The sequence below is a fragment of the Chionomys nivalis genome, chromosome 10, assembly GCF_950005125.1.
Source record: "Chionomys nivalis chromosome 10, mChiNiv1.1, whole genome shotgun sequence".
Taxonomy (NCBI): Eukaryota; Metazoa; Chordata; class Mammalia; order Rodentia; family Cricetidae; genus Chionomys; species Chionomys nivalis.
The window spans coordinates 83,205,968-83,231,251 of record NC_080095.1 but is presented as its reverse complement, the minus strand read 5'-3'; the positions used below and the strand labels follow the sequence as shown (position 1 = coordinate 83,231,251).

The following is a 25,284-nucleotide window of genomic DNA, read 5'->3' as shown; positions in this document are numbered from 1 at the left end:
TACAGGATGAACACTCTACACTTTACCTAATGTGATGGTTTCAGTTCAGATGCAGACACATTAAAAATATGGCATAAAATTACCTTTAGATTATGTGTTTATTAAATAGATGAAACTCTTAATTAGAATTGGGCCCATCTGCAAGTTATGCCATAAAATATATACAGGTATTCCAAAATACCTACAGCGATCTGAAATCTTCCATCCCAAGTATTTCTGATAAGCAGTGCTTGATGTATACCTTCACCTTGAAATATAGCCTCACATTCTGTGTGTAATAAAATTCTAGTAATTGTTTTCTTAAATTTTAGAATGTTTATTCCTGAGTCTGACTACAAAATATTTTTATTTAGAGTGTGTGTACATATATGTTCAAGGACCAGTATGTTTGGAGGTCAGAGGACCACTTTGTGGAATCTTTTTCTTTATGTGGGTCAGGAATCAAACTAGGGTTATCACACTTGTGTGGCAATTGCTTTTCCACTGGAGCACCTGACTGACTGGGGAAGCCACAGTTTTAACCTGGAGAACTGATGTTTTGCTGTAGCTCTTTTTGAGATGAAAAACTTACATTAATATGACTGACATTGTTGTCAAGTATAGAATAGAGTCTTTTAAAAAGCATAATTGTAAAAAGAGTTAATCTCTATAATAAGTTTGAATATCTTTTTGGTCAAGTAATAAATTTACTAAATTGTCAATAGAACAAGAAAGACAATACAAATTTCTGAATTTTATGAACCTTATGCTTTGAATAGTTAACTTGACTGACTATAGAAGGTAGCATCTCTGCCCGATGGCAGAGATTGAAAGAACATAGATATAAAAATAAAATTGTAAGATGTTGTCCATACAAATTAACTCATGCCTCTGTTGTATTTTCAATAGAGGAAGAGTTAGCAAGAATGCTTTTTGGAGTAAAATTACTAGGGAAACGTAAAGAATTTGCACATCGAAGCAAAAGACATCCTGAGGAAAACAATGCTTCCGTTTGTCCATAGAGGAATGAAAAATCAAGGAAAACTTAAGGTCGTCTAAGCTCTCATTTACCACAAGATCAACAGTTGCTTTCTTTTTTTTCTTTTTTTCTTTTTAACAAGGTTTTTACACACTGTATGTTTAACACATTAAAAGCTACTTGAGGTTTCTGGTGAGGTATGGGAAGTGTAGATTTTGCTTGTTATAAATCAATAGGTGTACGCTTTTATCCTGCAAGAATTCGTTACAGTAGGGCAAAATGCCTAATAGTTTACTCTGATGCTCAGTGCACAAATAGCAGCTTACAGGGCAAAGTTATAATGATTGCTATTTATTTTTTTTCTAGTACAGAAGATCAGAATGCATGAAACTATTAGGCCAACATGGCAGAAACTTACTTTTATACTAAATTCTTTGTAATGCTTATTAAACCTTATGATTAAAAGTACTGAAAACACAGTGGAGGTATTTCTTAACATGAACACTAAAAGTAGTCTAGTTTTTAAAATTAAGATTGTAAATCTAGGTGCTAATATTTTAAGTCATGCTTGGAAGTTCAAGTACAAAATGCATTAAAAGTTTTAGTTAAGGTGTTAGATATTGTAAGCCAAATGCATTTATTGAGTGAAAAATTTCTTAACACCATTAAGTCTTAATTTTAGGGTTTAAGAAAATTAATCGATTATGTTACATTTTGTCAAACTGCAGTATTTCTTTAATTTCGTAAAGCAGTAGGAAAACGGGCCTTTGCCAAGTTTTGACACGCTAGCATTATTATCAGAAATAAATCAGTTTAGCTTGCCATAAACCTTAGTGACTTCAAGCTCCTGTAGCATGCTCTTTTTCCTAGGGATTAGGCTAGTCAGTAAAGTTGATTGAATGAATCTCCTTTATTTGTATAAAAATGATAGATAATGAATTGTTTAGCATGAGATTTTAATTTTAAAAATGATTTTACTTCATTTGTTGATTATAGTATTTAAAATATAGAATAATTCTTGTTAAACTAACTGTTTGTAATATATATAGTAGGTATTTTACCTATTTTAAATAAGTTGTTGCTAAATCTTTATTATTACTACAGATTGCCAGATTATTATAGCAAGTAATAAATTCTAGTTTGTTACAAAATTATTCACATTCCTTGAAATCTATAATTACAATTAGTAATCATTTTCTAACATGTATTGAGGGTTTGAGAGAAAAATGCTCAAGTTACATGGTGGTGGAATAGAAATGTGACACAGTTTATTGTTGCTTTAATCACCTGGAGAGTGGAAACAGCTGCTGTATTTTGAAGGCTAAGAAGGAACATTATATAAATTCTGTCACACGTGACTAGGAAGGAACATTGTATAAATTCTACCACAGGTGACTAGGAAGAAACAATGTATAAATTCTACCACACATAAGTTGCAATGAATCTAAAATTAGAAACAGCTGCCTTTGTTAGGCTTTTCTACAGTTGACAGAAAGGAGCCTCTTTCCTCTGCTCAGTCTTCCCTATTATGTGGTTAATTTCTGTTATACAAAAATGGTAGAGTTGTTATTAAATTAAAAATTATTTCATTGCAGTTTTTTAAAACCAGTATTTCCTCATAACCTAGAATATTTGGTGTAGAATCAGGCAAAATGAGGGTGAAGGAACAAGGCTGGTGTTAATGTAGCTTTCTTCCCTCCCTTTATTGTGTGAATTCAATCTTTTTATATAATAAGCTTGAACTAGAAAAATTTCCCTAATTTTGTGTGCATATACAGAATTGATTTATTAATTGGTTCATGGTTTTAAAATACTAATATAGTCTATGGTTGCCCACATAAGTGTTATATATAAGAAAAAATAAGGTTTATATATAGTTCATTATTTTTGTTAAAATATAATAACAAGTTTATCATAACAGAAATATAACATAGTGTTACAGAAAATCTTCCTTTGATTTTTCTGAGACTATAATTTTTGTGTTAAATTTTATGCAACTTCTCATATAAATATATCTAGGTTGTGGCTTAGAAATAATAGGTTTCATACATTTAAAAATGTAGATACCTGTGTCAGTTACATTTTAAAGTTATACACTGTTTTAAGGCTATGTATTTATTCTTTAGAAAATATGACTTACATGAGTATCTTCTGATGGACATAATATTGACAATATACACATGATATTACTTTTAACAAACTGCCATGCAACAAATACATTAAATAATGAAGAAATTGAGTATATATGACCTAATCTAATTGACATTCACATTGAAAATTTACAACATAACCAATACTGAGAATGTTTTTCTCTTACATTTGGCAGTAATCAGTTTTTACAATTTAAATTTAAAACTCTTATGAATGTAGATTTGGTGAAGCTTTGACTTCTCCTTAGTCTGTGACAACCTGAGGTACTAAACATTTCTCCCTTATTTCACTGTCCTCATAGGTAACCTTTTTATTTCTCTTAGGATCTATCCATGAATTGTGTATTACAGCATTGTTAGGCATGGGATCAGCTTCAACTATGGAAACAACTCGTTTTTTCATTTTGCTTTTTAAGACCTTTTGAAATTTTTGTCTGGTGAATGCATACAAGAGAGGGTGGAATATAGTGGTTCCATAAGCCATGACTAGAAAACACAATCTTAATTTTACTAAAAGGTCACTTGGGCCTAAACATAAAATTGTGGTATTTAAAACAGAAATTGGTGTCCAACAGAGAAGAAATGTAGAAATAATCAATAAAGACATCTTGAAGACTCTTTTCTGCCGTTCTCGTCGTTCCCGGTGGCGCTTCACAGCGCGCCGGAGGGCGATTATGACAGAGACTGAAGTTCTCACACCAAAGACCACGTTCCTCCCACCACTGCTCTGTGACATGTCTGTGGTCTCGTGTGTGGTTAGAGAGATTGTCTTTTTCTTTCGAACTTTCTTCTTCTGCCCTGTTGAGAATCTGGTGCCTATCCGGATGTTAAGAGCCTGAAGTATCTTGGTGTATGTGATGAGCATCACTACAACTGTGAAGAAGAAGATGGGGATCTGAACCAGAAGGTGATAATACATCCCCAGCTCAGTGTAGTACTCACTTGTGCTGACACACAGCAATGTCTTGTTTTCCCATGCGTTTCCACTTTGAAGACTGAAAAAATTTACTTCAATGAAGGGAATCAGGAATGAGAAGAAAGAAAAAATCCAAATGGATGTCATTAACATTACAGCTCTGCCCATTGTCAGAATTCGGTTTGCAGGTTTTACAGAGATGTCGTATCTGTCCAGAGTGATAGCAAAAACGTTGATTGCTGTCGAAACACTTGCAAAGGAAACACAGGCTTCGTGGAAACAGCAGATGAGAGCAGTGTTACTCTCCAGTGAGAGCAGAAGTATCACTATAGTTAGAGGAATACATCCCACGCAAATTATTACATCAAGTACATGGAGATTCATTGTAATAATGTTACTGACTGAGTTGATTAAGTTGGATTTCATGCAGTAAAGTACCAATACAGTAAGGTTGCTGCCAAGTCCGAGCACAATTTCTAACATGAGAAATCCAGTGAGAGACACTTGAAAGCTTAATGGGTATGATAGTGGTTGGTACATATTGGTGTCGATGTCCTCAATGTCATCTCGCACTGTAATGTTTGATTCAGACTGCATGTTGACTTCCAGAACAGGAGAAAAACACATTCTTTTGGAACAGTTGGTGTTTCCCCTGAAAAACAAAATAGAATATTTGATATTTGGCAGTTTATGTGACATATAAGACGTGGTATTCTTTGTAAACAAAAAATATCTTTTTATCATGTACTTAGTTTAATTTTTAATTTTGTAAGCTATTGATGCAAAATTTAGAATTGGGAAACATCAAGCCTGCATTGATTTTGGTGTTTTCTCTTTTTGAAAAAATAACCATATGGGGATCATTCCTCTGTAGTGCAGAATTACTATTCATACTACAAGGGTTTGCTTCATTGGAAATAACTAAGGTTTTATTTCTAAAGAAATTATGCGTCTGAATAAGAGCACTACTAAGTGTGAAAAACTAATTTTGGCCCAATGGTTTAAGATTTCACTTAAACAATGCTATGAGTGGATGGAAGGTAAATGCTATTTTCATGTGCTCTAGCATGATTACTGTGGGTGCAGCTATCCCTCAGATTTAAAGTAAGAATAGTGGCACACGCACCAGTTCGTCTCCATCGCACACTGTCTTACCCCACTCCATGTGGACTCTGAGGTCATTTCTCAAAGAGGCAGCTGATGGGAATTTTGTACATCATGTAAATATGCCCACTACATTTTTACAGTAGACTTTAAAAAATTGGAAAAAAGACAGTATGCTAAAGTAAAAAACAACAAGCTTAGTACAAAGCTTTCCTATGGCTGATGTGTTTTGCGACCACACCCTCTAGTGTGCTGTAGAAAGAGGAAATTGAAATTTGATACATAGTAAGAAGTAGATGACTTTGAAATGGTTTTATTAATGTATTATTTTGTTTAATTTGTGAAGTAAAAATTGAAATTCCAAAGAATATTCTGACACCCATTTTTGAGGAAGTTTTTAACTTTCACTTTACCTGCGAGACATTTGGTTCACATCAGCCAGTGAATAATTTTGAAGAAAAATTCTGAAGTGAACATTCATTCAAATAAGTATTTTGGGAGTTTAGAGTCATTTATAAAAATTGTATCTGATTTTTCTGAGAAGTCTACACTGAACAGCTTAAAGTTAAAATTCAGCTTAAAACATGAATTTATACATGCGAGTATATTTCACATCTCAGGTATAGCAATTAAACTGCAAAATATTTCAACCTGAAGTATAAAAACTAATAACTTTCAAAATTCATAATGACATTTTAATTGATGTTACCTTTGACAACTTTAGGCTTGTTATTTTAGGGCACTATTTCAGAAGCATGACAACATTAATTTCATTTGAGCCATAAAGGGTATTACTAGACACATATTTATTTATTCATATAAAATGGATTAGCTTACTGAAATCCTATAAAAATGGAAAATGTTAAGAGTGCCAAGTTTTCTGAACTGACAGACCGAACACCAGGTCTTTGTTTTGTCACATCGCACTTATAATTAATAAAGCAGAATGACAAGTACGAGCACTGAAAGAAACCAATTTATTTCCTCCCATGGGCGTGCATGCATCTTCTGACCTACCTGTTTGCTGCTGCTTTATGGGCCTTTTGGCTCACCATGGTAGTTTTCCACAAATTGATACATGATGTCATTGACAATTTTGACATGAATTTTTTCCCTGATAACAGTGTGTTTTATTTCATGTCTTGCAGGAATTTATTCTTTTGTTATTTGAGTACTTCAGCTGTACAAATTGTGAGATTTAGTTGGCTGATGGATTTCTAAAGAACAGCACACAATTTTCGTGGTTTTTTTTTTTTTCCTCCTCAGAAAGTCATGGACAAACGAAACTTCATCAAATGATAGAAATTACACTTCCTTTTTGAAAGAATATGGGTTGTGTCTCTTTGTTTTCCAGAGTATGTGAAAACAGAAAAGGAAACATAATGTCTCTAGCTTCTAAAATGCATTTAGATATCCATTTGTTTGCAGTCTGTTTCTGCAGCAGTTCTCATTATTTCAAAATGATTTCTTGATCACATAATTTGCTTTATATTATAAATCCAGTACATGCTCTTTTGATAAAAACCATCTGCTATTTAATTTGGTTTGTTCTCATTAGAAGAGGATACATAATTGGTCATAAAACTCAGATGGAAAACTCTATTAGTCAAATCAATTGCTGTGAATATCTGGATAGTACAGAAAACACTTGCTAAAGCTTCGTTTGCTTACTGATATGTCATGCTGTTTTCCCTTTGAAGGTTTTGCTTCACGGGTTCCTGCAGAATCCAATAGTGTCCATAATTCTGCTGTGTTAAAGTGCTAGATCTTCCTTTTAAAACATTTTCCCGTGGTCTTTAGGCTTTTACAGTTCTATTTTTTTTTTCCTTTTTGTGGTTATTCTGTGTAGCATCTTCACGGGATGCTGTCAGCTTGTTACGTTCCAGCCGAGCTAATCCGAGGCTTTAACTCCTTAGTTTCTTAAAAGTCCTGTGTTACAAGAATATTAGCAGTTTGTGGTCCAGAGAGCTAGAGAGCTTCTCAGGCAGTTGCGTTCTTCATATCGTCAGGTGTATATATGGAATTAGTTGTGGGCCCTTGTGAAAAAGGTGAAAAAGATTAAGAAATAGGATTCCTAATAATTTTGAATTAAGTACAAGTTACTTTAATTAAAAAATTAAAACCATCTAGAATTTGTTCTCAAAATAAACAAAGTGTATTGCAATAGGCATAGCAATAGTCATAAAAAGAAGTTTCTTAAAATAAAATTCCTTTTTCATAATAAAGATGGCATATATTACCCTATTTAGCAGCAGAGTGAGCATTAAAACAAGTCACGAGAAAGACTAAAATTTTAAACTATTTTTCTTCTCTTTTAGAAGCTAAGTTGAATATTTAGAGATTATGAACAGTTAGTATTTACTAAACAGACTGCCATTACCCCCGGTAATAAATTTAACACGTCCTGCATGCTGGGAAATATTGCAGCTTGCTTAGTTATTAGCACATGGCTTGAACTTTTAACTCATTAAAACAGATTCTGCAATAAGACACTATAAATCTCTTTTGATGATATACTCATGTGGGTGAAATGTAAACAGTAGTAAAAAAATCTTAAATGCAAATTAATATTTTTCAGTGAACATGCCTGATCACAGTCTTAACATAAAACAGCTAAATAGTAAGCTGGCTTCTTATAAGAAATATAAACCATTTTTTAGCACTTGAGAAATGGTATAGTAGTGACATTAAAAATATTTGGTATATCCAAAATGACTTAAGAGCTAATGTCTTTGGAGTAAATTATAGACATCAGAATAGTTTTTGATTTAACAGTACACCATAAAAATTGCATTTACAATATATCACATCTTAATAGAAGTAAATTAAAAAATTTCCTGTTTACCAATAAGTATAGGAAAACAAACAAACTTAAAAATTTAGGCTAAAAATTCCAAAGTAATTTTACCCCATTCTGCTGCTTCAAAAGCAGCTGTCCACTATAATAAGGAACACATCTTACCTCTGCTAAAGATTTGACCACTTCTTGTTGTAGCTGAAGCATTTCCAGTTTTGATTGTTTCATTTTGTTCATTTGTTAGTAGAGGGCTCAGGGAAGAGGGTCATAAAAACCTCTCCAGAATGACCTTAATGAGAGTGTGTCTGTCCTGTGCCATTGTTTCAGCAGTCCGCTAATGTATAGAACGGGTAACAGTACGGCTTCTCGGCTGCAGTCCCTCACTCTTCCTACTGTGGAGTCAATAGGCATCTGAAAATACATAATGAAAGTAATTCAGCATACTGAAGGCTTCTTGTCTCCAGGCAGCCTTTAGATCCAGTCTTTCTGAAAAGGAACGCTGCTTTTCAGAGGAGAGTCTGCTCTGAGCAGCTTTTGCAGAGTGACAGCCTACCTTGTCGCTTCTCCCCACTGCAGAGAGATGCAGTGCATTCACTAATTTTGATTGGCCGGTTGTGTTGGTTTAAACTGCTTCCTATGTATGGAAGGGCTCCCCCCACACCCCACTTTATATAAGGATGCTGTTTAAAAGGCTAAGTTTTTAAGTGGTTGTTTGTTGCTCTTAAATGGAATATGAGCAAATTGGTCTTTTTAAAAATGTGTATTTTGCTCTGATTCATTGATTCCCCAGTGCCAAACACAAGAAAATAGGGGTTTTTTTTTTGTTGTTTTTTTTTTTTTTGTATGTATATGTGTGTGAGAGAGGGGATTACAGAGTAAAAAATGTTGCATTTTAAGGCTGGCTAACTGGATTTGACTATTTTAGTAGTTGTGTGTGCTTTGGGTTGAGGTTCTTTGTTCTACAGATAGAAAGTCCTGTGTCTTTACAGTGAACCAGGTTTGATTTCAACTAGTTTATTTGTATTCAAGTCATCTCTTTGTATTTCAAATCGTGACCATCTCATCATTTTGTGTCATCTTGACTTCAATATTCATTCACTGAGATATTCCTTCATGGACTTAAGGTGGTTATAGCATAAAACATTTGTAAATATTCCATTGCTTGCATGGTGGTGGAGCATAAATATGAATAATTTGTTTCAGTTTGGGGAATGGTAATCTCAGTCCTCACCTGTGCTTATATTTTTGTGTAATGATCATTTGCTATTAATATTTGATCTCACTGGGCTATTCCTATTTTTGAAATGAACATCTTTCTTAAACGTTGTGTATGGTGATTGTTAATACTGCTGGTAAATGTGTATGGTAAAGGAAAAGGTGAGGTCCTCATAGGCTATACAGCTAAGCTATTGTAAAATGATTGTAAAGAAACAAAAGAATGTATAAAAACAAAATATATTCATTTAAAATTAAATTTCTATGTTTTGTGGGTACTTTTAAATATATTTCTATTCTTGTTAGTGAGGACACATACTTTTTTTAGATGTATATATTTAGATATATGTTGTGATTAGGTTCTTTTTAAAATTACACTTATGTGTGTATATGTGTGTGCCTGCCATGGTACACATGTCATGGTTAGAGGACACCTCTCAGGAATTGGTTCTTTCCTTCCACCAGATGGGTTCTGGGGATGGAACTTAGGTTGTCAGGCTTGGCAGTGAGCAATGTTACCCACTGAGTCTAAGAGGAACACATTGCTGATGGCTGTACTATTAATGTATTAATCATTACCTATTTCCAATATCTTAGAAATAGTCTTGAGTTTTCAAAATGTATCCTAGATTTTTTTTTTTAAATTTTGTTATTATAGAAGCTGGCAGTGTTGGCACATACCCTTAATCCCAGCACTCAGGGAGTCAGAGACTGGTGGGTATCTGTAAACTTAAGGCCAACTGGTCTACAAAGCGATTTCCAGGACAGCCAGAGCTGTTGTTATACAGAGAATCCCTGTCTTGGGGAGGGAAAAAGTGGAGTGTGGTGGATTGAGGATTAGCTCAATGATAGAGTGCTTAATTAAGGCCCTGGGTTTTGTTTTTTTTGTCTTCAGCTCCAAGTGGGGGCAGGGGGTTGGGGTGGGGAACAACAGAAATATATCATTATAATTAATTTTTTATAATTTTGAAAAGTAATATGATTTTTTATAATCTTTGATGGTCAGTGGTCAAGCTTTACTGGTGAGTAGTTGATAAGTACATAAGGTTTGAATTGCATTTCTTTAGAAATTGAAAGTAATATGGACGTTTTGTTGTGTATTGTGAAAAATTACTGCATAGCTTTGTATTGTAAGATTTTGGTAATGCTAAAAATGAAAATGTTGTGCTATTTATTATTCATGCATTTTTCAAAGTTATGGAAAAAGATCTTGTTAGAGTGCCAGATATGTTAAAGACAGATGATAAAAAAAAATATTATTTTAAAGTAAAAAATAAAGTCAGAGGGAACACTTTAGCATCAGCTGAGAATTATGATTGGAATATAGAAACTATAAACATAATAAAAAATCTATATAGTGTTTCCCTGCCAGAGAGTTGTTTGCTTAGGTTTATTATCAAAATATCTTGATTAAGTAGAAGAAACAAAGGCAAAGAGAGATCTGTTGGCTTGCCGAAGTCTGGGTATGTTGTACCAGTTCATTAGAGCCCTGTAAGCCACTGTTTGAGCTAATGGGCCTGTCTCCTTGGAATTATAAAAGTATATGCATTTAACACTGGTTGACCTAAGTTCACTCTCTAATTCAAGCAACAGTATAGCGTTGGTTTTTGTTGTTGTTGAAGGATATTTCTGTGCTTCTCTTCTCTCTTAATGGAATAACTTTTCTAAGTTATAGTCAGATTATTTTGAGAAACAAAATCTGAATTTTTTGTAAGTAGTAATTGTAGCATAAAAGCTCAAGTATGGACATTTCTGTGCATTCCCTGTACAACTGAGCTGTTATTAAAGATACATGAGAAGCCACAAATAGCAGTTTTTAAAATACAATACTTAGTCTAATATTTTTTGCATTATTGAAGCCACAAATTTGTTTGGTACTTGTATGTTTCTAAAATTTTCACAAGGTAATTTAAAACCCTCTAGTTTTTACTAATAAACTAATAACAGTAATAATAGATATTAGATTAAGAATCAGGTTAAAAAACTGGGTGTAATGGTACATACCTTTAATCCCAGCAAAGGCAGGTTGGGTTTCTGAGTTCAAGTTTAGCCTGGTCTACAGAGTGAGTTCCAAGACAGCCAGGGCTACACAGAGAAACCCTATGTGTAAGAAAATCAGATCATATTATTTTTATGAAAAATTGCATATCAAATTACATTTTAGAATTTATGAAGATTCTTGTTTCCATGGTATCAGGTTTTTTTCACACTTATGCACTTAATACAAGTATTCATATAAGCTACTAATTTGGAAAGATGCTGCAGCTGGTGATTTATTTTTTATAGGTAAAAGTTTCTTTTTTCTTTTCTTTTTTTAACTTTTATTCTTTGTAGATGCCACATGATGCGTTCTAATCCCACCTACCTCCCTGTCCACTTGCATCCACCCTCTGCCCTTGCAACCTAACCCCCCCACTAACCCCCCCACAAAAAAACTCAAAAGAAAATCCAAACAAAACAAAGAAGCAAACAGAATAAAAACAAAAAACAACAAAAAGAATTTTATCATGGAAGCTGTAGTGTGGTCCTTTAGTTCATTTATCTTTACTTGCCAGGTTCATTGTCACATGTCACCAGTCTGGCTGGAGGCCTCTGATTTCTGCTGCAGTATCACCAATGGGCTCTCACTGGGGCTGGTCTTGGTATCCTGTTATTGTCCTATTTTGGGGAGATCCTGCTGTTTTGGATCTGTAGGTTCGCCCCCTTCACATGCTCCAACAGTTCATGGTTATTGGGGTGGACCAGCTCATAGCCCTGGTTCTGGGTCTGGGTTGTAACTGGTTGGTCAGCCTGCCAGCTTTCCCTCATAGTTACTGCCTGGGTGAGCTCTCCAGCATTGCCTCGACTAGCTCACCTAATGCAACCTACAACAGCTGGTGATTTAAATAAAGTTTTATATTAAGTAATTTCATGGGTTGGTTCTTTTTACCTTAGAAACTGGGTGTGCAGTTTGCCTTTCCTAATGATAACTGAGCAGCATATGGGGATCTAACCTCCAAATACAGGTCAAAATTGTTTTCCAGAACTTATGTTTTCCTTCTAGTTATAAATATTCTTATTGTATATTCTTAATTCCTAAAAGTTTGTGGCTAGTTCTGATATTATACTTTTCATGAGTTTGTAAGTAAAAAATTCAGCTTAGTGAAATATTTTAATTATCCGTATTTGGGGGGAAAGTATATATGTAAAGGGAATTTCTATCCCAGAAAATCACTCTTGAAGCTCTATTACTCCAGAAAGAGTGCTTTCCAAAAGAATACTTAACATTGTCAACTCTGTTTCTGATACTGGAGCTCAGGGAAGAATGGAATTTTCTATTTCAAGCTAATTCAAAAATTTCATTTGACTTCTCAGTTTTAATTCTTACACAACAAATACTTTGTTAGGACAGTAGAAACGGACTGTCCTCTGCAATGTCAGTCCAGGAAGGAGTGGCCAGGGCTGTACCAATAGTATAATTCATTACCTGTAAGAACAAGTAAAAACTAAATCCATGCCTCTTTGTATCTCTTAAATATAGGCTGGGTGTGCTGTTGCATGCCAGTAATCCTTGTACCTCAAAGGTAGCTGTCAGATAACCACGGCTCACTTCCATTACTTAGTGACATGATAAATCTGAGACCAGCTAGGGCTACATATGACCCCATCTACACAGGTTTTGTTGATGACTATAGTAATTTTTTTTAATTTATTAATTTTATGTCTATGGGAGTTTTGTCTTCCTGTGTGTCTGTATACAGTGTGTGTTTAGTGTTCACAAAGAGCAGAAGAAGATGTTGGATTTTCTTGGACAGGAGCTACAGACAGTTGTTAGCTGCCATGGAGGTGCCTGGAATGAGCCCAGATCCTATGAAGACCAAGTACACTTAATACTGAGCCATCTCTTTAACCCTACTTATTATTTTAGACAGAGTTATACAGACAGGTGCTTGTTGTTTCCCATTGGTTTTTTTCCTTTTCTGTTGCTTTCTTTGCATAATTTAATTACTTAAGATATTTATTGTACAGTATCAAATCCATTTCCACCTTGAAGCTGTCAGTTTTGTCAGCTGTATTATATATTTAACAAAACTATATCAGGTTTTGTTTTCTGTGTGACATAACTAAATGGTTGCCTATGGTCCAGATGTCTTATTATTGTTGCTCTCAGAAAGGTGCCATTCTTTGTGTCTAGAGTTGGAAGGTGGGAAATTCTCTTGTAGTCTGTCATTCTACTACAGGTTCAGGAACATGCATTATCCTCCTTTACAAATATATGTTCAGTTGCTGCTGCTTTCTCATATCTGAATGGAGATATTACCTTAATAAAGTCCTGTTAGTATTTGGATTGTTGCTGTGGAGAATCATTAATGTCATTGGCATAGTGTCTGTGTTATTTTTCTCATGTTCACTTGTGGTTTATCACTTTTCTTTAGTTCTTTGCGTATACATCATGTGCATATTTTTCTAGATTTGTACATTATTATTACATTTTAATGCTATCAAAGCAATACCTAATTAAAAAATTCCAATTGCTTATTGCTAGGGTGTATGACAGCAGTCAGTTTTTGTTCATTGATCTTTGTGGTGGTTTGAATAAAAATGGCCCTATAGACTCATTGGGAGTGGCACTACTAGGAGGTGTGGCCTTGTTATAGGAAGTACGTCACTGGGGGTGGGCTTTGAGGTTTCAAATGCTCAGGTCCGGCCCAGTATCACTCTCTGTCTTCCTGTTGTCTGCTGGTCCTGATGTAGGCTTTTTCTCCAGCACCATGTCTGTCTACATGCTGGCGCTATGTTTCCTGCCATGAGGGTCATGAACTGTGAGCTAGACTGAAGTAAATGTTATCCTTTTATAAGAGTTGCCATAGTCATGCTGTCTTTTCCCAGCGATAGAAACCCTAGCTAAGTCAATCTTGTATCCTACAAGTCTATTACATTCATATGTTAATCTGAGAGCTTTTGAAGTAAATTACATAGACTTTTCTGTGTATAGACAATAATATCTGTACACAGGGATATCGTTTGCTTCTCCCAGAAACATACATGTTATATTTATTTATTTTCTCAGCATCTCTGATTTTAGATTGGATAGGAGTATATTTGGCAGCCGTCTGTCATGAGTCTTGAGCATCTCTGAATCTTCTTGCTGAATCTGACAAGAATGCAAGCTCTGACTGTTCTTTATCTGGTCTCTTTCCCAGGGATGTTCTCCCTTGAGGGATGAAGTAATGACTCCCCAGACAAAGAACAGATGGATAGATTTGCTCTGCTTGTTCTGAAAACGATCCATTTCCAACTTTGGTCTTCTTCAGCTGTGATAGAATCCCACATCATTCTAGAGCCCGTGGTAGAGGGCCATGTAGTTTTTATATCACATACCTTCTGTTTGTGTCTGTAAAATAGTAGCAGACTAGCATCGTGGCTTATAAGCAGACTGGATTGTATCCCAGAACCTTTACAATTTTTGATATTTTTGGTTCAAGGACGTGATATTGGCAAAGGTAATGCTTTGTGCTATTTTGCCTGTTTAAGGTAGAGCAGTTGTAAAGAGTAAGTCTTCAACGCTGCTGCTCTACCTGCTAGTGAATTTAGTGGAAGATGCAGTGGATAAAGCTGCTGGAATGGTGCTTTGGCTGTTGTTCATTCTCTAGACTGGGATGGAAGGGAAAATGTGAGTTCATGAGTGAGACAGCAAGCTGCAGGGACACAGGGCAGTGTGGTGTAGCCGTTGAATCAAGAGCTACAGTGAAAGGTGGCAATAGTGAGGATACAGAACTGAGTAGACTTATATGTGTTACATTCATCTGTTGAGCAGTCACCGTGAGAATTGGGTGTGGATAAAAAAGGGTTTCATATTGCTGCAGGTGTTCCTTGTGCCTGCATTCTGAGGTTTCCTTCTTTCCTTTTACTTCAAACTCAGCTGCCTAGGTAAAATCCAGGTGAGAGGAGCCTCCTGAAGAGGAAAGAATATACTCTTGTTGCTGGAGACAGAGATGTCTGTCAATTTGTGCAGACTTTGTGGGGGAAAGCTCAGTTGCAAGGAGGAGACACTGAGTCAGGCTAGAGCTGCAGCAGGAGGCACGGGGTTGGGGTAGAAGAGGGAGAATGTATCACCTGGTATGAGGAGCCAAAGCGAAAGAAAAGCCTTCCCATGCCAGAGTTCTCCCTTGCAAGTCTCCCACTCATCAATCCCTGGGCCAGAGACTAATGTAGCCTCTTAGAGGCTCTGATTATAGTTGCTCTGTTTGTTCAATGTCTTGTTCTGTGATTTGCAGGCAAGTAGCAACTGCTCAAATTCAAAGAAGCTGAAGTATGGCTGGGGCCTCAGGACCTACCCATTGCTCTTATTCTATTATTCTGACAGCTCTGCTGGATAAATATTTAATGCTGTGATTTTGATGTCCTTATCTAGATAGTATGGATACTTTCAGATTTTAAAGGTGACTCTCACAGTAGTGGTTTACTACATGTCAAGAAGTATTTACAAAAACCCAATAGAAAGAAGAGAAATCACAGCTAGTTCAAAAGCCTAGTGGCTCCTGGAGAACTCAGACTATTTCCCAGTACAGCAGTGCTGATGTGGGATATCCTGTATATGTGATGCTTTTATTAGTTGATGAATAAAGCTTTTTCAGCCAATAGCTTAGCAGAGTGAATCCGGGTGGGAAATATGAACACACACACAAACACACACACACACACACACACACAGAGAGAGAGAGAGAGAGAGAGAGAGAGAGAGAGAGAGAGAGAGAGTAGGCAGAGTCAAAGAGACGCCATGTAGCTGCTGAAGGAGGCAGATGCCATTTAGCTGCCCAAGAAGCAAGAGGTAACAAACAACAAGCCTCATGGTAAAATACAAAATAATAGAAATGGGTTAATTTAAGATATGAGAGCTAGCTAGAAATATGCCTGAGCTGTTGGCTAAACAGTATTGTAATTAATATAGTTTCTGTGTGATTATTTGGGTCTGGCGACCAGGAAACCAACAAGCAGTCTCTGTGTTTACACAGTGCCACCAGCCTGACCCAGCTACCAAGTACACCTCCCCCACTCTCTCCTTGCCACCTCCCTCCCTTCCCACCCTTTTCTTTCTCTCAAAATTTTTATGCTGTACTGGGGATTGAACATAAACCTCATCATACTAGGCTAGTATCATTGAGCAATGAATTGTAAAATTCTCTTTATTTGAGATAGTTTTATTATGCTGTCACACTGGCTTTTAATGCCTATCTCTAAAGTACTAAACTTAAACTATTTCCTCATTAGTTTTGTTTGTTCCTGTGCTAAAATTTGAAGCAGGCTGTAACATGAGGACCTGCTTGTTGTTGGGGTTTCTGTCCCTCCTGGTCCCCACAATCATTAAGTCTCAAAGAAATCACACAGAGGTCTATATTAGTTATTAACTGATTGGCCTAGTAGCTCAGACTTCTTATTAACTCTTATAACTTATATTAACCAATTATTCTTGTCTGTGCTAGCCACATGGCTTGGTACCGTATTCAACTGGTGGGAATGCAAACTTGTGCAACCACTTTGGAAATCAGTGTGGTGGTTTCTCAGGAAATTTGGGATCAACCTACCTCAGGATCCAGCAATACCACTCTTGGGAATATACCCAAGATATGCTCAATCATACTACAAAAGCATTTGTTCAACTATGTTCATAGCAGCATTATTTGTAATAGCAAGAACCTGGAAACAACCTAGATGCCCCTCCATGGAAGAATGGATAAAGAAAGTGAGGAATATATACACATTAGAGTACTACTCAGCGGTAAAAAACAATGGCATCTTGAATTTTGCATACAAATGGATGGCAATAGAAAACACTATATTCTGAGTGAGATAACCCAGAACCAAAAAGATGAATATAGTATGTACTCACTCATTTGTGGACTCTAGCCATAAACCAAGGTCATTAAGCCCATAGTTCACAAGCACAGAGAAGCCGAATAACAAGGTGAACTCAAGGAAAACCATATATAGATCCTCCTGGAAATAGGAAGCAAACAAGATTGCAGGGCAAATAATTTCCTTGAGACGTTAAGCTATGAAAACAAGTTGCCATAAAGACAGTTTGGTTTATAATGCCTGCAGTTTGCAAATTTCTAATTCTGCCTGGGTCAGTTATTACACTTGATATGGCATCATGTCCATATATGCATGTGTAGTGAAATTTGAAAATGGGAGTTTTCAGTATCCATAGTAGCTTTCAGTTGTGAAAATGTGTTCTGTGTTTCAGCTTGAGGACTGAAGGGTTATCCCTCATCCTACCCCACCCCAAGTCACATCTCCACTTCTTTCCTTAGCTCTGTGAGCTTTTCAGTTGTGTTCACAGAGAGTTGCTACCCATCTCTCAGAGTTTCTGTGTCCCTATGCTCACATGATTCACGATGCGCTTTGTGCTGGTACTGTATCCTACAGTGCCTGCTGGCCCTTCCTAAGCTTAGCCTGTGCGAGGTGCATTCATGGACTGTGTCCTTGCTCTTTGTGACCGTGTGGTGAAGAAGGACTTGCGGATGGGTATGATTGCTTTTGCATATGTAACCTCCATGGATTCTTATATTCCTGTTAGCACACACTCACTTAGCCTTTAGTAAATTAATAAACATGTTACCTAAATAGTCTTCCTGGTGTCTGCTTTTAACTTTTCTGGGTACTCAGTTGCTCCTGTCCAATGTGTCCCTCAAGCCAACCATCTTTTCTGAGGATCTGGGCTGATTGGTACTCTGACTCTTGCTGCCTGACAATTCTGAGAAAGGTTTGTATCTGTAGAGAGCTTATCTTTCTGTTGTCATGAATGTGAACTGTGTCATTTCCAGTTCTTTCCATCCATTTGGAAACTGGAGTAACACCTACTGGGATTTCATTTGGGTTTGTATGGAATCTATAGATCTTTATGTTAGCTCTTCTGACCCATTGATGCTTATGTCTCTAACTTTGCATTGGTCACCTTTCATCTCTCACAGAATGGTTTTTACAGTTCTCGTGGATGTCAGGTGAAATTCTGAATTCCAGTTTTTTTCATAATACTCTTTAGAGTATTTGGCCTTTTCCATTTACTGAAAACTCTCTTTTTCCTTATTTAATCTATAGACATAGAAAACTTGACAGACTGAGTTTTGAATGTTGAACTAACCAGGTGTTTCTAGGTATTGAGTTTTGAATGTTGAACTAACCAGGTATTTCTGAGGTTTGCCCTACTTGGTCGTGATAGAGTATTCCTTTTGATATTTTATGATTTTATTTGAGATTATTTTGATACTCTTTTGCCTGTCTGTTCATGAGGCACTTTTTCCCCCTTAGTATGTGATCAATACTACATTATCATTGCAAACTTGGGTATGTTTTATTTTATATCACTTATTTCAGCGTGTTTTCTCACAGAATTTAATCTGTGGATCAGGCTGACCTCGAACTCTCAAAGATCCACCTGCTTCTGCATACTGATTGCTGGGATTGAAGACATGAGCCACCACTCCTGGCAAACATGCTTATATTTCTATTGGCTCTTTAATGAGGACATGTTTTTAGTCAAGGTGGAGTTTTGAAGTCCCCAACTATGATTGCCGATTTGTTGCTTTCTTTTTTCACTTTTCCCAGCTTTAGCTTCATGTGTCTGTATACAGAATGTTCACATTTAGAGTTGTTATCATACAAATGTTTTATCCCTAGTAGAAATCCTGGTGTTAGTTTCAGGTTTGTTCTGTGTGGTTTGCAGTACTTATATTTAATGTATTATCTGTGTACCTTTAAGGTATTTTTTTCTGTTGATTAATATCTGTTGATTCATACCATATTTATGCTGCTTATTTTACTTATGTTGTAAGAACTTCAAAATATTTCATTGCTATTTTTGCTTAGCCAGTCATTTTTTAAACAAATCTTAACTTTTTTGTTTGTTTGTTTGTTTGGTTGGTTGGTTGGTTGATTTTTTTTCAAGGCAGGGTTTCTTCTCTGGGTAGCTCTGGCTGTCCTGTCACTCTGTAGATCAGGCTGGCCTCAAACTCAGAGATTTGCTTGCCTCTGCCTCCTGAGTGCTGAGATTAAAGGCATACACCACTACTGCCAGGACTGATTTCTTTAAATACTTAAATATTTACAATTTCTGTCTCTTTTCATGTTTTTTTGTGCAGAAGAAACTAGTGTGGGTATTATTTTCATTCTGAAAGAATGAAACTTTTTTTAGCAAAGGATTGTTGGCAATAAATTCTACTTTATCTGAAATATATTCCTTGAGTTTTCATTATGTTTTGCTTGATGTAAAGGTCTGTACTAACTCTTTTGCTTAGGTAGTATTTAGTTTCTGATATTTGTGGTGTCTTTATTCTTTGTTTCTTCTTTCTGTAATCTGTCTTTCCCCTGTGGATCCTTCTAAGTGTTCATTTTGCTTTATTGTTTTTGTAGTTCATTATGATGTGCTTTGTTGTTTATTATTGCTGATTTTGGATTATTGCTGTTTTTGGATATGTGCTTTTGATGTAGTTATTATTGCTGATGCTAGACTTTTTAAAAAGTCAAATTAAAAATATTTTGTATCTTCACTTTTTAAATACCTTTTAAGCTCTGGTACTGTCTTGCATAACACAGAACCTTTTTTTTTTTTTTGGAGGAAGGAAGGATCAGTTTGGGTACTTTTACTTCTGGATCTGGACGTATGGATCTTCTGTTTACAGAGTTTAATGTGTTGCTAAAATCTTGTATTAATTATTCAGTTTGAATATTTACTTTTCAGCACAAGAAATTTATCCAATTTCTCTCCCTATTCCTCTCTCTGTAATTCTTCAGCCCCCTTCACCATTTTAAAAAGATTTTTTATGTGTGTGCATGTTTTTCCTGCACATATATATGTGTGCCATGTGTGTGCAGAATCCACAGAGGCCAGACAAGGGCATCAGCTCTCCTCGAACAAGTTGCAGACAGTTGTGAGTTGCTGTGTGAGTCCTGGGAACTATACCTGAGTCCTTTACAAGAACAGCAAGTGCTCCTCACTTCTGAACAGCCTCTCCAGCTTCTCTCCATCTAACTTTTTGAGGGAGGATCTCACTGAACCTGGAACTCACTGATTTGTCAAGGCTGGGTAGCAGTGAGCTCCATGAATCCACATGTCTTTGCCTCCCTAGTTCTGGAATTACCGATAATTGCCACCATGCCTGGTTTTTATGTGAGTACTGGGGATCCAAACTTGGCTCCTCATGCTTCCATGGAAAGCACTTAACTCATTGAGCCTTTTCCTTATTCCTTGATAAATTTTTATAGTTCATCTATTGTGTTCTTTTTTTCCTTTATGAACTAATTGTTTTATATATATATAACTTAATATCTTTCTCTCCTAATTATTTCATGTTTTGCATATTGATATTTCTGATAATGTTTTGATGGATATTGGTCTTTGTACTAATTCCATTATACTATGAATGGAATTTTGTCTTATTTTATTGAATGTTATACTTTGTCAGTCAGGTACCTCCCTGATAGTAGACTTCCTGATGATTCTTTGCCTGGCCTTTCTGAATCTCTTTGTATGGATTTATAATTTCATAGTCACTGAATATTTAAGAGGCCCTATATAGGAATTCATGAAAATATGTATTCTCCCCCCTCCCCCCCAAAAAAGTACCATATAGAATTTTCTGGAAGTTTCTTTAAAAGTTTCTTTTTCTGTTTAACCTAGTCATAGAATTTCATCTCCCCTAACTTTCCTTAAACCTGTCTCGTAAACTCATTGTACTCATCATATCTGCTGGGATTTTTCTCTTACATGATAGTTTCCCTAAGTATGTTTGGCATTAAACTGGGTAATTATGTCATAAAGCTCGTTCATTGTCAGGTGTGGTGGTGCACATATCCAATGGGACCATCCACTGGAGCATGGTCAGCTGACCAGGGTTCACATCCTTAAAGACAACGAATGGTCAACTATTAATAGGTCCTTGGTTAGAGGTGTGGGTTTATATTGTGTGAGATAAAACACAAAACATATTTACTCACCCCAGAAAGGGGGCCTATGACAGACCACAATATGGAGGCCACCAAAGTTCTACTTGGTGAACCAATGAATTTTATTGGAGTTACTTAGAGGACTATAAGAGTATATATAAGCAACTGTATGAGTCAATGGTTACATACAGACATGAAATGATTCAGACAGTTGCATCATCAAAGCCATCCCTATATTAATGAAAGTTCACAAAAACTGGAAACCTTGAACATACTACACAGCCAGGTGGTTCACTTGATCTGAACTTCTTCTAGGCAATTCAGCTGGTCTTTGTTTCTTCCAGGTAGCTGGGCTGCTTAGTCTTCACATTTTGGTTCATCTGAGTTTATCTAAGCAGTCTTCATTGCTTATGCACTCTTGGAGAGGGACGGATTTAGTGAATCTGTTATATTTCAGAGACTTCTTGAAGGTATTTTGAATTGTTTACTTCCTGTCTTAATGAAGCTTTCCTGCAGCATAAAATTTTGCCTTCCCCTTAAACAGTGATTCTCACTTTGTAGGTCACATATCAGTTATCCCGCATTTTAGATATTTACATTACGATTCATTACAGCAAAATTAATTGAAAAGTAGCAATGAAATAATTTTGGGGTCTCCACAGCATGAGGAAATGTTTTAAGGGGCTGTGTTATTAGGAGGGTTGAGAACCACTGCCCTGTGACAACCTGTTGTTCACCTCCTTATACACATTGTCTCCTAAAATATCCTGTTTTTCCACTTTCTGTTTACTCTCTGTCTTAAGTTTCCTTCCAAGATGGAAGGTTTAATTCTGGGCAGAAACTTGTATGCTTGTGTGTGTCTCCTTCACCAATGCTGGAAGGTTTACTGGCTCAATCTTCTGTAAGTAACCACAGCTGCTATGAGTTCCTGAGCCATTTTTGACCATGAATATTCTTATATCTCCACTACCCTATTAAAGAAAAGATCATGATCATGACTGGAGAAAAAAATCAAACCTATATATCTGTACAGGTTTATGTCTTTTCAAGTTTATTCCTTTTAACTGCTAGTAAATTTATTCTTCTGCCTCCCGAGTGCTGGGATTAAAGGCGTGCACCACCACTGCCCGGCTCCCATCTTTAACTTCTGTGTCAATCAGAGATAAATGCATAATTTTTTTATTTTAAGCCCAGACTTCCTCCTATTCCTGCCTGCTTTGTTCTCTGCAATTTATTCATACCTTGTTCTTTGTGCTCTCGCATGTTTTATCTTTACCACCGTACTATTGTAGTCTGTCGAAGATGTACAGAGTTCTCACTTCCTGTTGATGTAAATTTTGTACCTATGCCATCCAAAATTGGTGATTTTCATAAAAAGCCACAACTCTTTGTCTGAAATATTTTTAATTAAGTTTAATTGCAAATTAGAAAAATAAGCTTTAAAGTGTAATAAAGATTAGAACTATCAAGTGTTTCTATGATCAAGTTTTTATACTCATTTTATGTGTATTTTGGCATTTTTTTCCTCTTCATAATGTTTTCCTCATTGACAGTGTGTAAAAACTAATGAATTAGGACTTCTTAAATAAAAATAGTCAGCATTAGGAAGTAAACTTACTAAAAGGCAAAATGTCAAGAATAGGCTTTTTTTATATTTTTAATTTTAGGTATTAGACTAGATCTAGGCAGTGCTGTAATCGTCACCTCACCTCTACTGTTGTGCTTCTCTTCCACACAGCCTTCAACACAGCCATTGCCCCAACATAGCACTGCTTTATCTTCTTGTTGTATTGATGATTTGGTTTGTCTTGGCAAATAAAACAAAAAAAAATATTATTTTTTGTTATTATAGAGTTTAAAAAAGCTATCAATTGAACTAAGTAGCAGTGGCTTCTTAAGGATAATTTTTATACTTAGAAGCATGAAAGCCAACAGGTCTTTTAAATACAGATAAATTATTTACATATATATATATACATATAAAATCTTCAAGAGTAAGATTACTTATGAAGACTAAAGATACTTGAAAAAAAACTACATGTTCTTACAACAATTTGTTCCATTCTTTTTTTCCTGTAACACAGTTATTCCTCCCCCGCTCCCCACACAACAGATTTGTACTGTAAGAATAGTATCATGGTGCAGCCTGTAGCTCCCAGAGGTAAAACACACAGTACTAAATTTCCATCTGTAGATTTTAGTTTTCATATTTCATGTTATTTCCTGATTTAAAGTCAAATTTGAAATGAATTTAAGCTTTCAAGGACTAAATTTCTGTTGGCTTTTCTTAAGTAGTTACACAGTATACTAGTTAGTTACTCTGTAGTTGGGTTAGACATTTTGTTACATGCAATTAATCATCGATTATTTCCATTTAACCATATTCACCATCACTTGGAAGTTACTTTGTGTCTTAAATTTTAATTGACTACTTTTACTTGTTTAGCTTTAAAATGATTGTTAACTCTGGTTACATGTATGCATTCCTGGCAAGCCTGGAACTTCCTTTGGAGACCAACTTGATCTCTGCCTCTGCTTAGGCGTGCTGGGATTAAGAGATGCTACTACCATCACTCACAAGACTACCATCAAGTTCAATATAAATAGTGGTGTCAATTATTTCAGATTGTTGAATAAAAGAGCTCATTATATTAGAATAGAATGTATGATATATTATAATTTTTTGAATATGTGATATAGCAGGGATATTTCAGTTAAAATTATAAAATATAATTGGTGCACTGTCTTTAGAAAGCTGAATAGAACCTTGTTACCTGAGGAAATTACTCTGTGAAAACATTAGGTAATTTAATGTTGAAAGTTTTGACTAATTATAACTTGTCTTAGAAGATCCTTAATTTGTAGTGGTTTATTTTCTATGCCAAGAACATGGAACACATTTGGTGTTACTGATGTTTAGGAAGTGGAATCATTTAGATAATGGGTGAATATAACCCTGCCTGTTGGTCTCTCTTAATTTTCTCTAGTCCTCAGGTTCTATATATATTAACTCCCAAGACTCATATAAAAGTGGGAGAATTCTTGCACTTCCTAACACCTAAGTTTTTATGAATATTATATCACTAGAAGGTATTTATGTCTTACTTTCAGCTGTAGTTCTTACTCACTTTCATGTGGGAATGTGATGTTGTCTAGGACATTATTGTAAGTGATAGAAAATCACTCTAGGGTGTCTGTCTGTGTGGCCAGACCTTTTACCACTATTTAGTACATTCTTTGTCTCCTTGTTTGTAAGGTACTATGGGAACAAGGAAAATAATGAGTTTGTAGTTCAGTTAGACTAACTTACCATGATGTCTGTAGTGGGCAGTCTTTTGGACCATCAACCAGCTCCCAAATCAAGACACAGATGCTTATTATTAATTATGAATGCTTGACCTTTTCTTATACGTGTCCCACTTGATATTACAATTTATTTTTAACATGTTTCTATTCATCTACATTGTGATTTAGCTTTTTACCTTTCTTTCCTTCTGTATGTCCTACTCTATGTTTTGCTGACTGGCAGCTGCCTGACTGGCTGACCCTGGGCGGCCCCTCTCTCTCTCTCTCTCTCTCTCTCTCTCTCTCTCTCTCTCTCTCTCTCTCTCTCCCCCCCCTCTTTCTTCTTTGTTCTTTGTTCATTCTCTTCTCTTTCTGTCCTGTAGACAGTTTTTTTGGGGAGGATTGTCAAATCACAAAAAAATGACATGAAGACATATTGTTAGTTATGAAAACTTGGTCAATAGCTTAAGCTTGTTTTAACTAACACTTATAACTTATACTAACCCATTTCTGTTTATCTATGTGTTGCTACATGATTGTGGCTTTACCTCTCCTCCTACATGCCTGTTCCCTCTCTGTCCACTGGTGACTTCTAACATCTCTGTTCTTCTTCCCAGCCTCCTCTGTGCCTGGAAATCCTGCTTAGCTAATGGCCGTTCTGCGTTTTATTAAACCATTAACAGTGACACATCTTCATGGTGTACAAAAAGATTATTCTACAACATTTCCCTCTTTTTGCCTAAATAAGAAAGGTTGTAAGTTCAACAAAGTTAGACAGTATGCAACAAGAACAATTATCAAGTAAGGATTACATTTACAGTATCCAGTCCATTTGTATTTGGCAAATTCAGAGAAAATACTCTATTATTAATCCTATCTTGGTAAGTCCAAAGTTTTGTACCTAATTTACCTTCTGTCTTAACTAATTGTATAG

General features: G+C 35.7%; 2 protein-coding genes across 2 annotated transcripts in view; one reads left to right on the top strand and one right to left on the bottom strand.

Annotated features, from left to right (window-relative positions):
* Positions 1-25,284, top strand: part of Cog5 (component of oligomeric golgi complex 5) — a 224,784-nt gene that overhangs the window by 52,189 nt on the left and 147,311 nt on the right. The window lies entirely within an intron of this gene.
* Gpr22 (G protein-coupled receptor 22) lies at positions 198-8,463 on the bottom strand. Its single transcript, XM_057783092.1, has 3 exons — positions 8,091-8,463; positions 6,146-7,164; positions 198-4,676 (listed from the first exon to the last, which is right to left on the bottom strand). The coding sequence occupies exons 2-3, from the start codon at positions 6,229-6,231 to the stop codon at positions 3,353-3,355; spliced, it is 1,410 nt and encodes a 469-aa protein (XP_057639075.1). The 5' UTR covers positions 6,232-7,164; positions 8,091-8,463; the 3' UTR covers positions 198-3,352.

What these genes read in the sequence shown, in the direction of transcription:
- Gpr22 (XM_057783092.1), bottom strand. Translation starts at nt 6,231, where the DNA reads ATGTCAAAATTGTCAATGACATCATGTATCAATTTGTGGAAAACTACC. An exon ending in CATAAAGCAGCAGCAAACAG is followed by an intron (nt 4,677 to 6,145) that starts GTAGGTCAGAAG and finishes TTTGTTTTTCAG; the next exon opens with GGGAAACACCAACTGTTCCA.